The sequence below is a fragment of the Macaca thibetana genome, chromosome 4 (genome assembly GCF_024542745.1).
Source record: "Macaca thibetana thibetana isolate TM-01 chromosome 4, ASM2454274v1, whole genome shotgun sequence".
Classification (NCBI taxonomy): Eukaryota; Metazoa; Chordata; class Mammalia; order Primates; family Cercopithecidae; genus Macaca; species Macaca thibetana.
The window spans coordinates 117,127,438-117,144,716 of record NC_065581.1 but is presented as its reverse complement, the minus strand read 5'-3'; the positions used below and the strand labels follow the sequence as shown (position 1 = coordinate 117,144,716).

The 17,279-nt window shown below is 34.9% G+C and overlaps 1 protein-coding gene across 4 annotated transcripts in view; it reads left to right on the top strand.

Moving 5' to 3' along the window:
- The window catches only part of STXBP5 (syntaxin binding protein 5), a 191,881-nt gene extending 181,705 nt beyond the window's left edge, over positions 1-10,176 (top strand). For 3 of the 4 annotated variants that reach the window (XM_050787300.1, XM_050787299.1, XM_050787298.1), the window contains 2 exons: positions 2,163-2,383; positions 4,418-10,176. In XM_050787300.1, the coding sequence (XP_050643257.1) occupies positions 2,163-2,383; positions 4,418-4,459 (263 nt within the window). In that variant the 3' untranslated portion in view covers positions 4,460-10,176. The remainder of the gene's footprint in view (positions 1-2,162; positions 2,384-4,417) is intronic. The other variant, XR_007724950.1, reaches the window with a different exon arrangement.
- Positions 10,177-17,279: the final 7,103 nt, after the last annotated feature.

Here is a 17,279-nt window from a genome sequence, read left to right as displayed (position 1 = left end):
AAGCAACCAAAGGAAAAAAAATATTGATTGGAATTTATCAAAATTTAAAACTTTGTGCTTCAAAGAATACTATCAAGAAAGTGAAAAGATGATCCAAAGAATGCGATGAATTATCTGCAAATCACATACCTGTTATCAGATTAGGTCTAGTGTCCAGAATATATTAAGAACTCTTAAAACTCAATGATAAGAAGACAAATAGATCAATTTTTAGGTGGATCTGTGTAATAGTCTATTCTGATGCTACTAATAAAGACATACCCAAGACTAAGTAATTTATAAAGAAAAAGACATTTAATAAACTCACAGTTCCATATGGCTGGTGAGGCCTCACAAACATGGTGGAAGGCCAAGGAGGAGCAAAGGCACATCTTACATGGCAGCAGGCAAGAGAGCATGTGCAGGGGAGCTGCCCTTTATAAAAGCATAAGACCTGATCTTGTGAGACTTACTCTCATGAGAACAGCATGGGAAAACCTGCCCCCATGATTCAGTTACCTCCCACTGGGTCTTTCCCATGACACATGGGGATTATGGGAGCTACAATTCAAAATGAGATTTGGGTGGGGACACAGCCAAACCATATCAACCTCAATAGATATTTATCCAAAGAAAATATACAAATGACAAATGAATGCATGAAAAGATCTTCAACATCATTTGTCATTAGGGAAATGCAAGTCAAATCCACAATGTGATACCACTTCACACTTACTAGGATGGATGTCATCAAAAAGATTCACAATAACAAATGTTGGCAAGAATGTGGAGATATTGGAACCCTCATATATTATTGGTCAAAATGTAAAATGATGCACCCTCTTTGGTAAACTCTGATGGTTCCTTAAAAAACTAAACATACAGTTATCACATCACCCAGCTATCCTATGCCTAGGCATATACCCAAGAAAATTGAAAACATGCATTTACCCAAATATTTGTATAACTGTTCATAGTAGCTTTATTCATAATAGCCAAAAAGTAGAAACAACCCAGATGTCCATCAGCTGATGAATGAATAAGCAAAATATACTTTATCCATAAAATGATATGTTATTCAGCCATAATAAGGGATGAAGTACTGATGCATGATACAGCATCAATAACCTTTGACATTACTCTCAGTGAAAGAAGCCAGCTCAAAAGGCCACCTATTGTATGAATCCATTTAAATGAAATACTCAGAATAGGCAAATTTATAGAGACAGAGAGTAGATTAGTGATTGCCAAGAACTGCAAAGAGTGGGAATGGAAAGTGGCTGCTAACAGGCCTGGAGCTTCTTTTGCAGTGATGAGATGCTCTGGAATTCATTAGTGGTGATGGTGATTCACAGCCTTGCGAATAAAGTAAAAATCACCAATGTATTCACTTTAAAGGAGCAAATGTGGTATATGAGTTATATTTAAAGAAAAAGGAAAGAAAGAAATGTAAGCTGAGGAACCAGGAAACTTGGGGTTAGCCTTTAAAGAATTTAAGACTTTTACAGTGATCTAAGTGTTAGGTTAAAAAAAATCTGGATAGCAAAAGGAAAGAAAAGAGTGAATCCCAAGATCTTTTGAAGGAATAATGTGATCCATTTGGTAAGTGACAAGATAAATGGAGAAAAAGAAAAGAATATAGCATGCCTATAATTTTTGGAGACTGAAATAGACTACTAAATAAATTATTTAATTATCTTTACTTCTGAGCCTAAGCATAGTATATTTTTAAGTAAGAGGAAGTGTGGAGTAAATAAACATAATCAAATCTGTATATTTAAATTTAAATCTGTATATTTGAAGCTAAATATCTTTATCTTTCATTTTTTGCATACAAAAGAGCAGTTTTTGCCATTATATAAATTGGTATCAATATACCTATTATGTGTTTCATTAAATATTTAACAGCTCCTTTTTTGCATAAGTCCTGCTGTATGAACTAGTATAGAGTATTTAATGTACATTGTGTTTTTTCATGTTTGAAAAAGTATCTAAAAATTATTAAACCAATATTAAACCAACAAAAGAAAGCATGTATTAAGCGTATTTCACTTTATAATTTTATTTCAATTATATTACCACTCAATCCAAAATTTGCATTTTAATGCTATCATGTAGTAGGATTTTATATTAGTAAAATTTTCATGTTTTGAGTTACACTTTCATTTATCAAATGTGTTCAGTTGGAGAATCGTCCTCGGGAAAGGCTTCAAGGAGCCTTGCACAGCATATTCCTGGCCCTGGTGGCATTGAAGGTGTGAAAGGGGCAGCCTCTGGAGTTGTCGGTGAATTAGCACGAGCCAGGTTGGCACTAGATGAAAGAGGACAGAAACTTGGTGATCTGGAAGAAAGAACTGCAGCCATGTTATCAAGTGCAGAGTCATTTTCTAAACATGCTCATGAGGTATGACTCTCAAACAGATATTTGAACAAAAAGCCCTAGATAAAGCAAGTGTGAATGTTATTTTATTTTTATAGCTATTCTACACACATGAATTTGCATATATTCATTGTACAATGGCAAATTCCTAATTTTTGCCACCAGAGGGAACCATACAGGAATGTAGCTCCAATAGCCTTTGGTTTCTTACTATAAGATTATAAATTTTGAAGGAACCTGCCCACCTTCAGGGTTTTGGTAAGAAAGCTAGCAGCTTTGCAACTACAACTATTCCTTAAGGAATGCAATACCAATATTAATTTTTATTTATTTTTATTTATTTATTTATTTTTTTTGAGATGGAGTCTCACTCTGTTGCCCAGGCTTGAGTGCAGTGGTGCGATCTCGGCTCACTGCAAACTCCACCTTCTGGGTTCACCTCATTCTCCCTGAGCCTCCCGAGTAGCTGGGACTACAGGCGCCCGCCACCACGCCCAGTTAATTTTTTTTATTTTTAGTAGAGATGGGGTTTCACCGTGTTAGCCAGGGTAGTCTCCGTGTTAGCCTTGGCCTCCCAAAGTGCTGAGATTACAAACGTGAACCACCGCGCCTGTCCCAATGTTAATTTTTCTTAATGCCTCAGAGTCTACTACCACTTTGTCCTAGAGAAAGATATAATTTGCCTCCTTGAGTCTTCCAGGTAGATATACATAACTAAAATTGACAAACCTTTTTATTTAAATAAATAATACTAAGTCCGCCTTGTGGACCAATTCATATGGAGGAGTAAAGAGGTGCATTTTGCAATGGGGGACCTAGGAAGTCATGATAGAGCTCAGAGACATATGCTGTAAAGTAGGGATCCCCAATTGGTCCCCTTACACCACACTGTGCTCTTAAAAAGCTGAATTTAAAAGTCTTTACAGGAAATTCACATTTTTCTTTTTGACACACAGGCCTGCCTTTCCTTGATGCTTTACACTAGGTTACTTCACACATCTAGTTCCTAGGCGGGCCCTTGAGGACATTTTGAATTTGTCTGAAGAAACAATTTTAAGGTTGTTTTTATATTTGAGCACCCAATTAGTAGTGATAACTCTTTTTTAAATTTTTCAATCAAAAGTCATTTTCTCCTTGCTCAAAAATCCAGAAACCTAGAATGCATGAAGAGGTAACTTGACGTGGAAGATATTTGTCTAGGGCTTCAGAGAGGTTCAGAGATCCTTTATGATTACTTGTACTATACCCACAGGCACCTCACATACAGGCTAGTGATGGTCAATCTAGGTCAGGATTTTTGTTGTCATAACCCTACACCCGATTGTATGATCTCCACAGCATGTAGCACTTCAGTCAATTTTGGAATATATTCACACTCTGAATATTTAGGAAAGAACTTAATCTTACACTGATAGCTTTCCCTTCTACCAATTGTTCTTGAGCTGTATTTCAGAGTCTAAGGAAGACAGTACATTGAGGTAGTTACAATCACAGGTTCTTTAATTAGACTACCTGGGCACAAATTCCATTTTCACCACTGCATTACCTTGGGCAACCCCTAGAAGCTTCAGTGTCATGTATTAAATGGAGAGAAAAACAATGCCTAGCCCAAGAATGGTTGTGACTGAAATCAAGTAGGGAACTTGTGTCATGCAGTGTCTGGCTCAGAGTAGATGCTCAGTAAATTTGAGATGGCAGTAGGAGTAGCATTTTCAACCTTTAATTCCCCAGTTCTTCAAGCATTATTTTTAATTCATAGTACAAAATAAAAATTATCTTACTTTTATATTACTAGCTTAGGTCACCAAATTATGTCACATTTCTAAGCAATCTGAGGAATTCTAGGCTAGTTCTTAATGGATATCGTATTTTTTCCTCTAAACAGAATAGTTCTTACTGCTTTCAGTAAGTTGATTTCAAGTAAGCAATATAGTAGCACTACAGAATATTGCAGAATGACATAATGTTTTGGAAAAATACAGAAATCACTTATAACTTATAAAGGTTATTGTTCTGGCATTTTAAAAACATGTTTTTCTTATTTTTTTTCCCCTTTAGATTATGTTGAAATACAAAGATAAGAAGTGGTACCAGTTCTGACAACCAGAATCCAATAAGTCCAACTTCAGCCAGAAGGAAAAAAGTTTTCCATTTTTATTACATTATTTAAAAAAGTTAACTTTAAAGGGATGTTCGTCACTGAATACTGTTCTTTCCTAGCACAATCATGCACTGTTTTACCTCAGTCATGTGGCTTTAACTGAGGAGTGTTCACACGCACTCGAAATGGAGTATATGATGTGTGCCAGTTATGAGTTGACAATTTGGGAATTAAACAGGTCACACGTGACAGATGAAGAAACCAAGGGGGATTCTGAGGAGACCTGGTGCAGGGACTAATCCTGGATCATTCCTGTATTAAACTTTCATATGCCAAAAGGGTTTGTGCCATTTTATCTGCCGTCAGTGTTTGACCTGTTTGGGGCAGAGGCAATAAGTCAGAAGTCTTGAAGCTGAAATAGTTATATATGTGTCATTGGACTGGATTATAAGCAGCTGTCTTGGACTTTCCCTCTCTTAACACTGACTGGTCATCAGTATCATTAATGAAAAAGAAACAAACTGTTATCATCTCTTTAGACAAGTAAGCTGAATGGTGGGCTTTAAATAGTAAAAACATACACATAGTTGACTTGTGTATGAGCTACTCTTGGATTCTTGTTATTATAGACTTGTATTTAGTTCATATTTTGTCAAAAGCAAAACAAGAAGATACATCACTTTTCATTGAAAAGAAAAGTGTAGAGCATGACCGAATTGCTCATCATTCTGGGAGTTTCCATGTAGTGGCTATGCAGTGTGGAAAGTGAGAAAAACCTCCATTGTGGTGAGGAGAATACTTCAATGTCCCTTGTCCTTGTTCTCATTAATTCAGCTAAAGGTGGATTTGACCAAAATAACACTGGTTAAATTTGTAGAAATGTTGAAATTGGCTATGTTTTTAATTTTGCTTGAATTTTTATAAAATGTTTAACCAAATGTACCTTTGCATTCTTTAATTAAAATTGCTTAAAAAAAAAAAAACCTTTCATTATTTCAGTAAAATGCTCAGCTCCCTTTTTAAAATGCCCTTTATTTGCTAACTGTTCCAATACACTCAGGTGATGAGCCAATTAAATCTTAGTGCACATGCTATCGCATGGAAAATTACAAGCATCTGTTGTCAATAATTATCTATATAAGAGTTTAGTCTGATGACCTACAAAATATTTTCTGTATAAATATTCTATAAATCTGTACATATCCTTTCAAGGTTTCAAAAAGCCAAAAAGAAAGGAAAATATGTACACTGTGATAACTAAATTATTTCTGTATTGGAATATAATACAATTCGAGACCAGCAATGGACAATGAATGATTGTTTCATAGACTAGCGTTATGGACAGGAAAGAAACCACCTAGTAGATCTAGAAGTAAGCAATCTCAGAATACAGACTAATCTAAGATGATTATTGATTGTTGTTAAAGCAACCCAGCAGAAGCGAAATGGAAGCATTAAAATTAATGTTAATGAAATTTAAATATTGTCTTCTATAAAAAATTCCTTTAAATTATTTTGTTTTTTCATTAAGAGATAATCAGAACACAAATTGATAGTAAACAAGATGGTTGTTTTTCTACTCCATATGATCATTAAAGGAATATGTCAGACATCTTTTTCATACAGTCTGTTATGCATATTTTCCTCTACTCTTCATTAATAAAGCTTTTATGTTTACATTTTATAACATGCACTACTAGATACAAAAGTTTACATCAAAGTTTACTTTAAATATCATTTGGTAGGGACTAAATGTGTGTGATACAGATAATTGATCAAGCCAAAAGAAATATTTTTTAAATAAGCCCTATTCAAAAGTTTTTGAATTTATAGAAAGTACCAATGAATAACATATTTCTGTTTAGTTAATGTCAGCTCTCTGAACATTCAGCAGCTTATAAATTGCTTAATTTGTGTTATCATCCAATAAACCCATAGTTCCATGATATGTCACAGGAAGTGTTAGGTCCTATTTTAAAGGTACAGTTTTGTGAATGTCATCAATAAAATCAACAATTATGGATTTGAAGAAGTTGAAAAACATTATGTAGATTAATATACTGATTGGTTCCCTATCTCTGTGGAAGGTCATATTAGCTGCAGTTATTTAATTAGCTGTGTTATTTTGTGTTATATAACACAAATGTATTTGTATATTAACTTCATTTTTACTGTCATTTTTCCTGTTGTATACAAAATGAACTAATCTTGTAATTATTTTCAAATATAAAAGTATATACATTTACCTTACATAGATTTCCAAGATTTTGTAAGAAAATCTTAAGTCAGTGTTTTGAGTTATTTAATTTTTAAATTAATCTACAAATTATGCACAACAAACGGGAGACTCAGTTAGGATTAGAAAGCTTAAAGTATGTTTGAGTGTAGGAAATAAGCTTCTTAGAGTTATACTTGATTCCGTCTGTAGATAAGAGACAGTCTGCAGTAATAACTAACCCAGGGAATTTATTGTAATTTGAGAGGTAACATCTCTATTTTTTTTTCTTTCTAAATACTAAGAAAGTAATAGTCACCAGCAAGCCATGATTTCAGGAAAACTGACCAAAAAAAAAAATAAAGTCAAAATAGAAAATATCAGAGAAATGAAAGATGTTTATGTGCCCTCTCCATATCCTCATTGTTTTGTTGCATTTGTCCTTGACTGTAAAATCCTTGAAGTATTCATGATTAGTAGTTTGTAAGTAGGAAGTGGTTTTTCTGTATGTACCATATATCCAGTCATTTCAGTTTTCAAACTAAAAACCATATATATTTGCTGAGAAAGTTATTTGAAATCTTATATTCTGACAAATTCTGTACATTACATCCATTTAAAGTTTTGCATCATCTTAACACTTTTGCTTTGCATTTCAATTGTACAAAGTGTTTCCAAAAAAATGGTTATAGATTCGACTGAGCTATTACTAACTTCTCCATTTGATTTTTTATGGATGTGAAAAATGCTGCTACTTGTCTGTGTTATTATGTGTAAGTATATTACAATTTAATTAAGTACAGTAGTTTAAAGAACGAAGCAATTTTTTTTTTGGCTTAGAACTTCTTAATTGTAGGTTCCTCTGAAGCTATTTCATGTAGATATGTGAGTGTTTTAAACAAGTCTGAAAGTGTTACATACTTTTAGGTTCAGGGGTGCTGGGGAGACAGCTGAGGAAAGGAAGAATTTGTGGAAGACACCACGGAGTTCAAAGTTTTACCCTGAGTTCTATCTTCCATATATGTTTTGCTTAAGGCATTTCTCATGTGACATTAGAAAAGCTATATCCAAAGGTAAATTTTTTGTGGCAAAGGTTTATTTTACACTTTAACTTTTGGGATTTTGTTTGTTTCAGCAAAATAAAGAGCACTGAACTTTAAACTTGAATTTTTTCTGCACTTTTTTAGGTAATGAAAACTTTTTATTATCATTTAATCCACATTGCTCAGTTTAAACCAAGTGATACATGTGTATAAAACATACCAAAATCATGAATATGCTGCTAGCTGTACCTTAAATAAACTGATCAGTTTTAAAACCTTTAATAGGGTTTTATATAGATTTAAAAAATAGTAAAATAATCTGCTGTATGTTTCAGTGTTCTTGGTCTTAAATTATTGCAACACTTTCAGATTTGTTTTAAGATCACACAGTAACATGTTATATTTATACATACTGCTAGAAAATATACTTTTAGTTTTAAAATGGAATTTTTATAAATGTACTTTAATTTTAAAAATGGTGAACTTGTTAAGTTTAAGTCAAAGTACTTAAAAAGTATGTATATTATCCATACAAAAAGTTATGTTTTACGCTTATAATAAGAAATACTGGTATCTCATATCGAGATACAATTAATTTAAAAAAAATCATACATCATTTAAAAATCTTCACACATGAACAGGAAAGATATCATTTCTGTGCTTTAAAAAACCCTCTATTGAGCATTTTCAAATATTAATTTTATTTTGGGGGAAAATGCCCACAACAATAATTGCAAGATCTCTCTCAATAGCTTCAGCTTGCTGTTGGATGCCTACCTTAACTATTGTTTTAAAATATAGAGATATATATATATATATTTAAAATAGTTTTCCAGGTATTTTCTTCTACCTTTTTTAAAAATAAATTTCCAAAAATGAAAACAGAGTTTATGTATTTTTGTCAATGAAGGTTTTTATTTTGTAGTTTATAGAATTTGTTCCTTATCAGTTTGATACTTGATCAACATTCTTAGACTTTTTAATCTGTATTTACTTTGGGGGATAAAAAAGCACTCCTATATCTTAAATGTCCTTTTTTTTTTTCTTTTCCCTTTTAGGGTATTTGTTCTCTTGGATTGAAATGTATGCCCACAGATTTTTCTTTTCATTTGAAAATGAATGTGAAGATACTGTTTACAGCTTTTGTTAATTGCACTTTTCATCACTCTGATCAATTTCTTGTAAAGTGCTATGGGGATTATTTTTCTTGTGAATATTAATGATTTTACTACTGCCTCCGAAGTTTTAAAAAAGGTTCTGTAGACAGAAAACAGTTGTTGCAATCAAAAATAACCAAAAGAAAAAAAAGAAAAAAAGGGGAAACTGGCTTACCTTTCTCAGATGAATTAAATGATTTTAATAACTTCCCAATTACCAGGGTTATAACATTGCTTTCTTCAGTTACTAATACAAATTAATTTTAACAATATAGGCACAATTCATTTACAAATTCAGTACAGTAGTCCAGGGCTACATGTAAGTGGTCTCTTTATTTTATTCTTTACATCAGGAAAATCATGAATGTCAGTTTTGCCAGTATTTTACAATGAGACTTATCGTTTAAAATTTTATAGTGTATGTCATGTAAATAAACCAGTATTTATTGTAGGTTGTTTGACTCAGGCATTTCAAATGGATATAGGTTAATGGCAATGGAATCCTGTTTATTTGGTAGTTTTTTTTTTAACTTTTGCAATTTGTTTTGTGTTGTCTAAACTTTGCTTCAACTGAAGACATTGTAAGGAGTTGAAAATAGAATCAACATAGCAATGGAAAGCAATGCAAAGAGGGTAAATCATGTTTTAATTTTTTTAACTTTTTTTTTTTTTTGTAAATAAATAGTACCGTGATACGTTAGGTGTGACCTCTGTTCCACATGATAGTTAGAACCAGAAAAACACTTTTGCTTTCTAGTTATACTATTGGTTCATTGTAAATGCATTACCAAAAGACAATATGAAAAAGAGCAAGATTAAGTTTTTCTAACATTGTCCACTTCAGGGGCAAGCATGCTTGGTATAGAGCTCTAGCTTGTGTATACCTTAAACTGTAACTTGCAGGTGTTTTTCAGTTGCTGCACTTTTTATTTAATCTTGCTCAGTCCCAGTAACTATCTCAAAGGTAATTGCTGGAATATGCATTTTGAAATACGGTTTAAAAAAATCTGTGTATTGTTTCATCTAAAAAGAAAAGCAGTATTGCAAACACTAAAAACGTGTTACACTTTGTAGTTATTTTGCATTCCTGTACTTTACAAACTGTCATCACAGCAAAAAGTTTAAAATTAGGTAATGAAATATTTTTGTAAATAAATACCGTTAAGCTGGTATTTTAAAAAATGTATTATAAATTAATGTTTCTGGAAAATGTTCATATATATGTATATGAATGTCTCTTTATGCTGAAGGGCTCTGATTGGGCAAAATAAAATACTCTAATCTCTCCTGAAACTAAACAAGCCCTTTTTCCTGGAAAATTTGTTCTAATTTTTTCTGAATTATGGAATTAATTTATTAATAACCCAAGAAAATAATTGATAAAAAAATAGATTTCCACATTTACTGAAAGTGACGCTAATCATATAACTCAGGTAACACCAACTATATTTTTCTTGACTATCTGGAGTTTTTGGTGAAAAACACCTACCCCTGTGTTGGGTGGATGGAGAGTAAAGGAGACAGGGTGAGAGTAAGAAATAGGAATGAAATCTAATTGCATGCTTCTTGGCCTTTAGTGTGTACACGAATCACCTGGGGATCATATTAAAATACAGATTCTGATTCAGTGCATTTGAGGTGGGGCCTGATTTTGCATCTCTAACAAGCTTCAAGCTAATATAGATGCTGCTGGTCTTCGAACATACTTTGGGTAGCAAGGATGTGGATGGTTTCCACAGAGTGTCAGTGTCCAGCTACTTGTACCAAAAATGAGTATCACATTAATGAATCTTGAAAAATGTAAAGAAGACCAAACAGTACTTACCACTGTTTCTATTGTGTTTTAGAATAAAAGATGTGGTAGTTCTCTTATTACACTGAAGGATTATTTTATTTTGAAATATATATATTTTATTGTGATGCATGCTTATCCCACATGGTGGCAGTCTCGTCTCACTGTGTGAGCCTTTAGCAAGAAGTGCTTGCAGTACAATTTTACAGGGGAAAAAAAACAGTTTCCAAAGGATAATTTTCATGATACTTTTTTTATCTAGAAAGTTATTAAACATTCTTAGATATGGAACAGATAATATGTTCCTAAGTTATTACAAAGTTATGTAAATAATTTGGTAGAGTGATCTGGTTTATTATGGAATAATAATAATTTTTTCAGTGTTTTTCTAGGAAATAGAGGCATAAAGTGATAAAATTTTAAAAACTGAAGATTGTCTTCATGTCTCTGGTCATGCCTTTTTAAAGAACATTATATTGGGTATGTCCTGTGTAAATGGTACAGTGCTATCAACTGCTTTAGATAAAAATTGATGTGTCATTGTAACCTTTCATAGGAGTTTACAGGAAGATTCTGATTTTCTAGGAGTTTACAGGAAGATTCTGATTTTCTTCCATTAGTTCAAAAATTGTATGTTTGCCCTGTTTTTATGCTTTTTTCAGTTTTTGTACAAAAGTGTTTTGTTAGGTACCTTAAGGAAAGCTTTCAAAATGCTTTTTTTTAGACTAAAACATCTTTTAAATAAGAAAATACTTACCTGTCATTCTATTTTTTTCAAATTCAATTTGTCTTTTTAATATCAATAATGTATATTCTGTTAACTTTAAACTTATGGAAATATTCTAACATTGAGTTTTAGTCATTTTATATGATTTTATACTATTTTTTAAAAACCCCATAGCTTCTTTTTTTAAGTAACTGCTTTCAAAAACAGCATAAAAGTAAGATACGCATTTCACAAGGTTCCAACAAAATAGAATATTCTGTTAGTAGGAAAGGAAAGAAGTCTGAGGACTTCATTTAAAGTTAAGGAGAGTGTGTGTGTGTGTGTGTGTCCCACCAAACAAGAGACCTCTTTGTTCATCTCTCCCTGGCTGAGTTCAACTCTGAACCTTTCTTTACACTTCTCTCTGCTGCTTCCATTTCAGTTCTGTTCCTGCCCCCGATGCCTCTCACCCCAATTCTCTTTACTCTTTAGTATGTTTTATTTTAGCTGAGCACTTTTCTTTGCCCGTTTAACAGGGAAATAATACAATCCCTCTGTTTCCCATTGCCCCTCCTAAATACTGGGTAGATTTGTGAATAATGTTTATAGATACAATAATGCCATCCCTACTCTTTGTTACCTCCAGACACTCAAAATATCAGCAGATAAAGCAAAACACATTAGTATGTAGAAGAAATACTGTGCTGAGGCTGAGAATTGTAACTCATAAGAGCACTGGAGGAGTGTGTTGGGATAGAACACACTGCTGCCTCACTAGGGTGTTTATCCAGCTTGCTTTTTTATTTTTTCAGACATTGTCTCACTCTCACCCAGGCAGGTGTGCAGTGGCACAATCGTGGCTCACTGCAGCCTTGAACTCCTGGGTTCAAGCAATCCTCCAGCCTCAACCTCCCAAGTAGTTTGTACTACAAGTGTGCCTCACCATGTCCAGTTAAGTTCTTTATCTTTATTTTTTTGTAGTGACAGGGTCTCACTATGTTTTCCAGTCTGGTCTTGAACCCCTGGGGTCAAGCGATCCTCCTCCCTTGACTTCCCAGAGTGCTGGAATCACAGGCATAGACCACCACATGCAGCCAGGTGTTTTAGCTTTCAAGATCAAAGATGCCCAGAAATTACAGCATTGCATGAGTACAAAAGTTAGAAGACCACATTTCAGAAAGTGAAAACCTCCATGTTCCTTTAATAACAATGTGACTGCAGATACCATTAGTCTAAGCAGTGGTTCTCCAACTCGAGCATCTGAATCTCCTGGATACACAACTTTTGTGAAAACACATTGCTGGATCACACCCCCAGAGTTTCTGATTCAGTAAGCCTGGAGTGGGGCCCGAGGATTGGTATCTTAACAAGTTCCCAGCTGATGCCGAAGGTGCCAGTCTGCAAGCCACACTTACTGAGAACCCTGATGTAGAGCAATGCCCTAGAAGCAGTGTCTTTTCTGTATCCAAGATGGTTTAGATGTCTGCGTTACTATCTGGTAATGAAATTATAGATAATATGCTTGCCCTATACATTCAATTTTTAAAAATCAACATAGTGTCTGAACTGATGTGCCAGAGATAATAAAATAAAAGCAATTTATAATTTTTAAAAACGAATTTCAATATGCAAATGCCGAGGTTACACATGAGAAAACAAAGACAAGTCCCACATATTTCTAAAACATTCCCAAGTGGGTATCCCCTCCTAACCTCACTCCTATTGTAGCCTCATTTTGCCCCTCACACCCTCTGACATTTGAACGCTTGGGCCAGAGAGTAGGACCTGCACTAGGACCCATCCTTTTTCAAATGTGTTCCCATGCAGTGGGACTGTCACAAATATGTTTATAAATGTTATGCCATAATATATACATGAAAGTATAGAAGTATAGACTACTGAAATTCTAGTTTGGAATTTTAGAGCAGTTTGCATTAATTCCTCTTATAAATCTATATTCACTTTCTCATTTAAGCTGTTTTTGAACCAGTCAGAGTGAATTAGCCAAGACTTATCTTTATAAATTTGTGCCTGAAACATACTAATCAATATATGGTATGTTTCTCCTAACAAAAACTTATCTTGACAAATAGAGCAATGAATTCATTCTATGAAGATTATATAGATTCTTACAGATTATAAACATCTATTACGTAACGTTAGTATTGGAAACTTTCACTTTTTCTGATAACCAAAACTCAATCTGTGATGATTGGTTAATTATTAAACAAGTCCACTTGCCTAGTATTTTATTTAAGTACATTAAAAGTGGGCATTTATATAGAGCTCATTTCAAATGCCAAGCACATCTGTCTGAGTATGAAGACCAGAAATCTGTCCCTAAGTTTACCAGCAATACTAATGACCTTTTCCAAGTTAACCTCTATTTGCCTGAGTTTTGTTATTTATAAAACCGTGATCTAAATATTAGCCTTACCTACCTCAGCCACTGGAGGGAATGTAATAACGTCTGAAAATTATTAGAAAAACAGAATTAAAATACTCAAAGCTTTATGACCTTAAAAATCTTAGTCCTGGCTGGGCACGGTGGCTCAAGCCTGTAATCCCAGCACTTTGGGAGGCCGAGACGGGCAGATCACGAGGTCAGGAGATGGAGACTATCCTGGCGAACACGGTGAAACCCTGTCTCTACTAAAAAATTAACCGGGCGCGGTGGCGGGCACCTGTAGTCCCAGCTACTCGGGAGGCTGAGGCAGGAGAATGGCGTGAATCTGGGAGGCGGAGCTTGCAGTGAGCCGAGATCCGGCCACTGCACTCCAGTCTGGGCGACAGAGGGAGACTCCGTCTCAAAAAAAAAAAAAAAAAAAAAAAAAACTTAGTCCTTTAGAAGCTCTGTGAATCAGATATATTTGAATAAAGAAGAACAAATAGCAAGTCTTATAACAGGATCAGCAAATCAATATTATTACTGCTATAATCAGGATAAAAATTGATACATTATCTTTAATAAAATAAAGATCAAAATGTGAATTTCATAGGCACCTTTGGTTTCAACTGAATTTTTGCTTTGTTGTGTGTTTACTCCAGGGAACCAACTCAGGATGCATTTATTGCCAACTATCATCAGGATACAAGATCTTACTGAAATTACTCTGGTTACCTTTCAAAACAGAACTGTAACCAAATCCCACTACCTGGAAATGTGCTTTTTAAACAAATATATTTATATTTGTCTGTTTTCATACTATAAAGAACTGCCCGAGACTGGGTAATTTAGAAAGGAAACAAGTTTAATTGACTCAAGTTCAGCATGGCTAGGGAGGCCTCAGGAAACTTACAATCATGGTGGAAGGTGAAAAGGAAGCAAGGCACTTTCTTCACAAGATGGTAGGAAGGAGAAGTGCAGAGTGAACGGTGGGGGAAGAGCTCCTTATAAAACCATCAGATCTTGTGACAACTCACTATCATGAGAAAAGCATGGGGGAAACTGTCCCCATGATTCAGTTACCTCCACCTGATCTCTCCCTTGGCACCTGGGGACTATGAGGATTAGGGGGATTACAATTCAAGATGAGATTTGGATGGGGACACAAAGCCTAACCATGTCAATATTTAAATTCATAAATGCTCATTTTTTTCTATCTCATATAGACAGTAAATACTTTTGGAGGTTTAGTCATAGCATAGTTAACATTTTCACAGGTTCTTTGTAAAATATCTAAATATAAAAATTATCTTAGAGTGTTACCTTCCTGTTCTTTTATAAAGCAGATTGCCTCTCAAAGACTGTTTTTATTAAGCAAGTAAAAAAGAGACTTTGGAGTCAGGCCAATGCTGCTTACCAATAGTGTGACTTTAAGTTACTTAAGCTTTAAAAAAAAAAAAAAAAATATTTCCCTCAAATATTAAATAATAGAAACAGTGCCAACTTTGAGATTGTTTGACAGACTCCATGTAAGAATGTGAGTCACGTAAATCAGCAGAGAGGCCTCTCTGTGAGGGCACCCTGGGCTCTCCAGCCTGAGACAGCGGAGTATAGGAACGTGAGCATGGGCTCTGAAGCAAGATTCTTTAACTGCCTACTCCCTGATATGCATGGCCTTGAGCAGGCTATGAAAATTCTCCATGCCTCAGTTTCCTATCTGTTAAATGGCAGTGATTATGAAGTTAATATAGTACATGTCAAATGCTCAGGATAGTATCTGATGCATACAGCATTTCATTAAACTAAGATGCCACTGAGAGTAATATGTGCCATTACTGGTACTACTAACAAACAAAAACACTGGTAATTTGTGTTTGAAGGACATATCCTGATTTTTTTAAGATTTTTAACTATGAAGATGGCTATCTAGGAATTGGTGATCTGGTAGTCAGCACTCAATGAATGTTTACTGTTATTAGGAGTACTAGAAAATAAGACTCCCTCCCTCTGTCTACTCGTAATCACATGCATTCCAAGAGCAACCACCATGAAGAGGAGGAAAGAACTTCTAAAAATTCCTCTCAAGTGCTTCCCTAGGCACAGGTCTTTTGAATGCTGTGCTACTGAAGCTGGGATTCACATGGCTGCATCTTTGGTCAAGATGGTTTGTAGGTCCTATTGTTAGGTCTTGTTGTTTCAGGGAGCAGAATACAAAAGATGAAAAGTACTTATAAAGGAATTCCATTCTTTATTGACTCTCAAAAGATTCTAAAAGGAACCCAACTGGAAGCCCCCAAAACACTTCTCATAGCCCTTTTCCTTTTGAATTTTTAATTGCCCAATACTCCCTGAAGACTTTCAAATGTCAAATGTTCCATCCTTCTCTCCCCTTAGACTCTGGCTCCCAGATATGTATTAATGATCTAAGCTGTCTCTTGCGTCTCAGGTAAGATGCTCTTCCGTGTCCCTCTGGGTCACTAGACACTGGGGGAGCTCTCTCCAGTCCTGGGCTGAACCATGCCTCCAGGTATCTACTCTCTTGTGGGGACCGCCTCTGTATTCCAGAGGGATGTAGAACCTCAGTCCTCCCACTTATCCTCAAATTCTTCAAAGAGTTCCATCGTTCCTCTCCCCTCCTTAGAGCTAAACCCCAGGGGTCCAGCTCAGAACTCTGTCCACACTCTACCCAAGCCTGTGAGATTATTATCATCTGCATAGCATGATATAATTATCTGTATGCCTCTGGTTTAGGCCAGAACCTCAGCTCTTGATGTTTAAACCAGGCTGCCATTTACTCAAAAACTCTTTTTGCCTGAAAGCTATTGTCTATACCATAATCTCCAAAACTCTCTTTTGAAGTTCAATTTCCAGCTTTTTTTTTTTTTTTTTTTTTTTATTCAACAAACATTTATTGGACCCCAGGATGTGTCAGACTCTATTTTAAATATTGGAAATAGAAAAGTGACTGAGACCCTGTTCTGGAACTTATATCAGTGACAGTGACATTTTTCTTTCTGTTTGGTTCTTCATCAATAGCTCTAACTCAGGACAAAGAGGAGGCAGTGCCCTAGCTAACTGAGCAAGGGAAAACAAGGCATTTTGTATGTGGGATGAGGAAATAAATCATTTAAAACATAAAATATTATCCCACCATAAATATTTATTCAGCACACATTCTCCCTTCCTCCATATGCACATCTAATCAGTCACCAGTGGGTCCTTTTTACCTCATTTGTGGCTCTCAACTTTCCCTTTTTTTCCCTGCTGCTCAGGGCCTGCCTCTGCTGCTGCATCTTCAGCCTGAATTACTGATCATACTCCTGATGCGTCTGCCTGTTCAGTCTCCTCCTTCTCCAATATGTTCTACCCCAGCTCCAATTGGGCCGTTTCCTATCAACACTTTTCAAAGGCTCCTCCAATGACTCTAGTGAAGTTCAGTGCTTTAATCTGGCGAGATGTCTCCTTAACATTCTACCTTCCATACTCCGTTATTTGGGTATCATACCCCCATTCTAAGCTA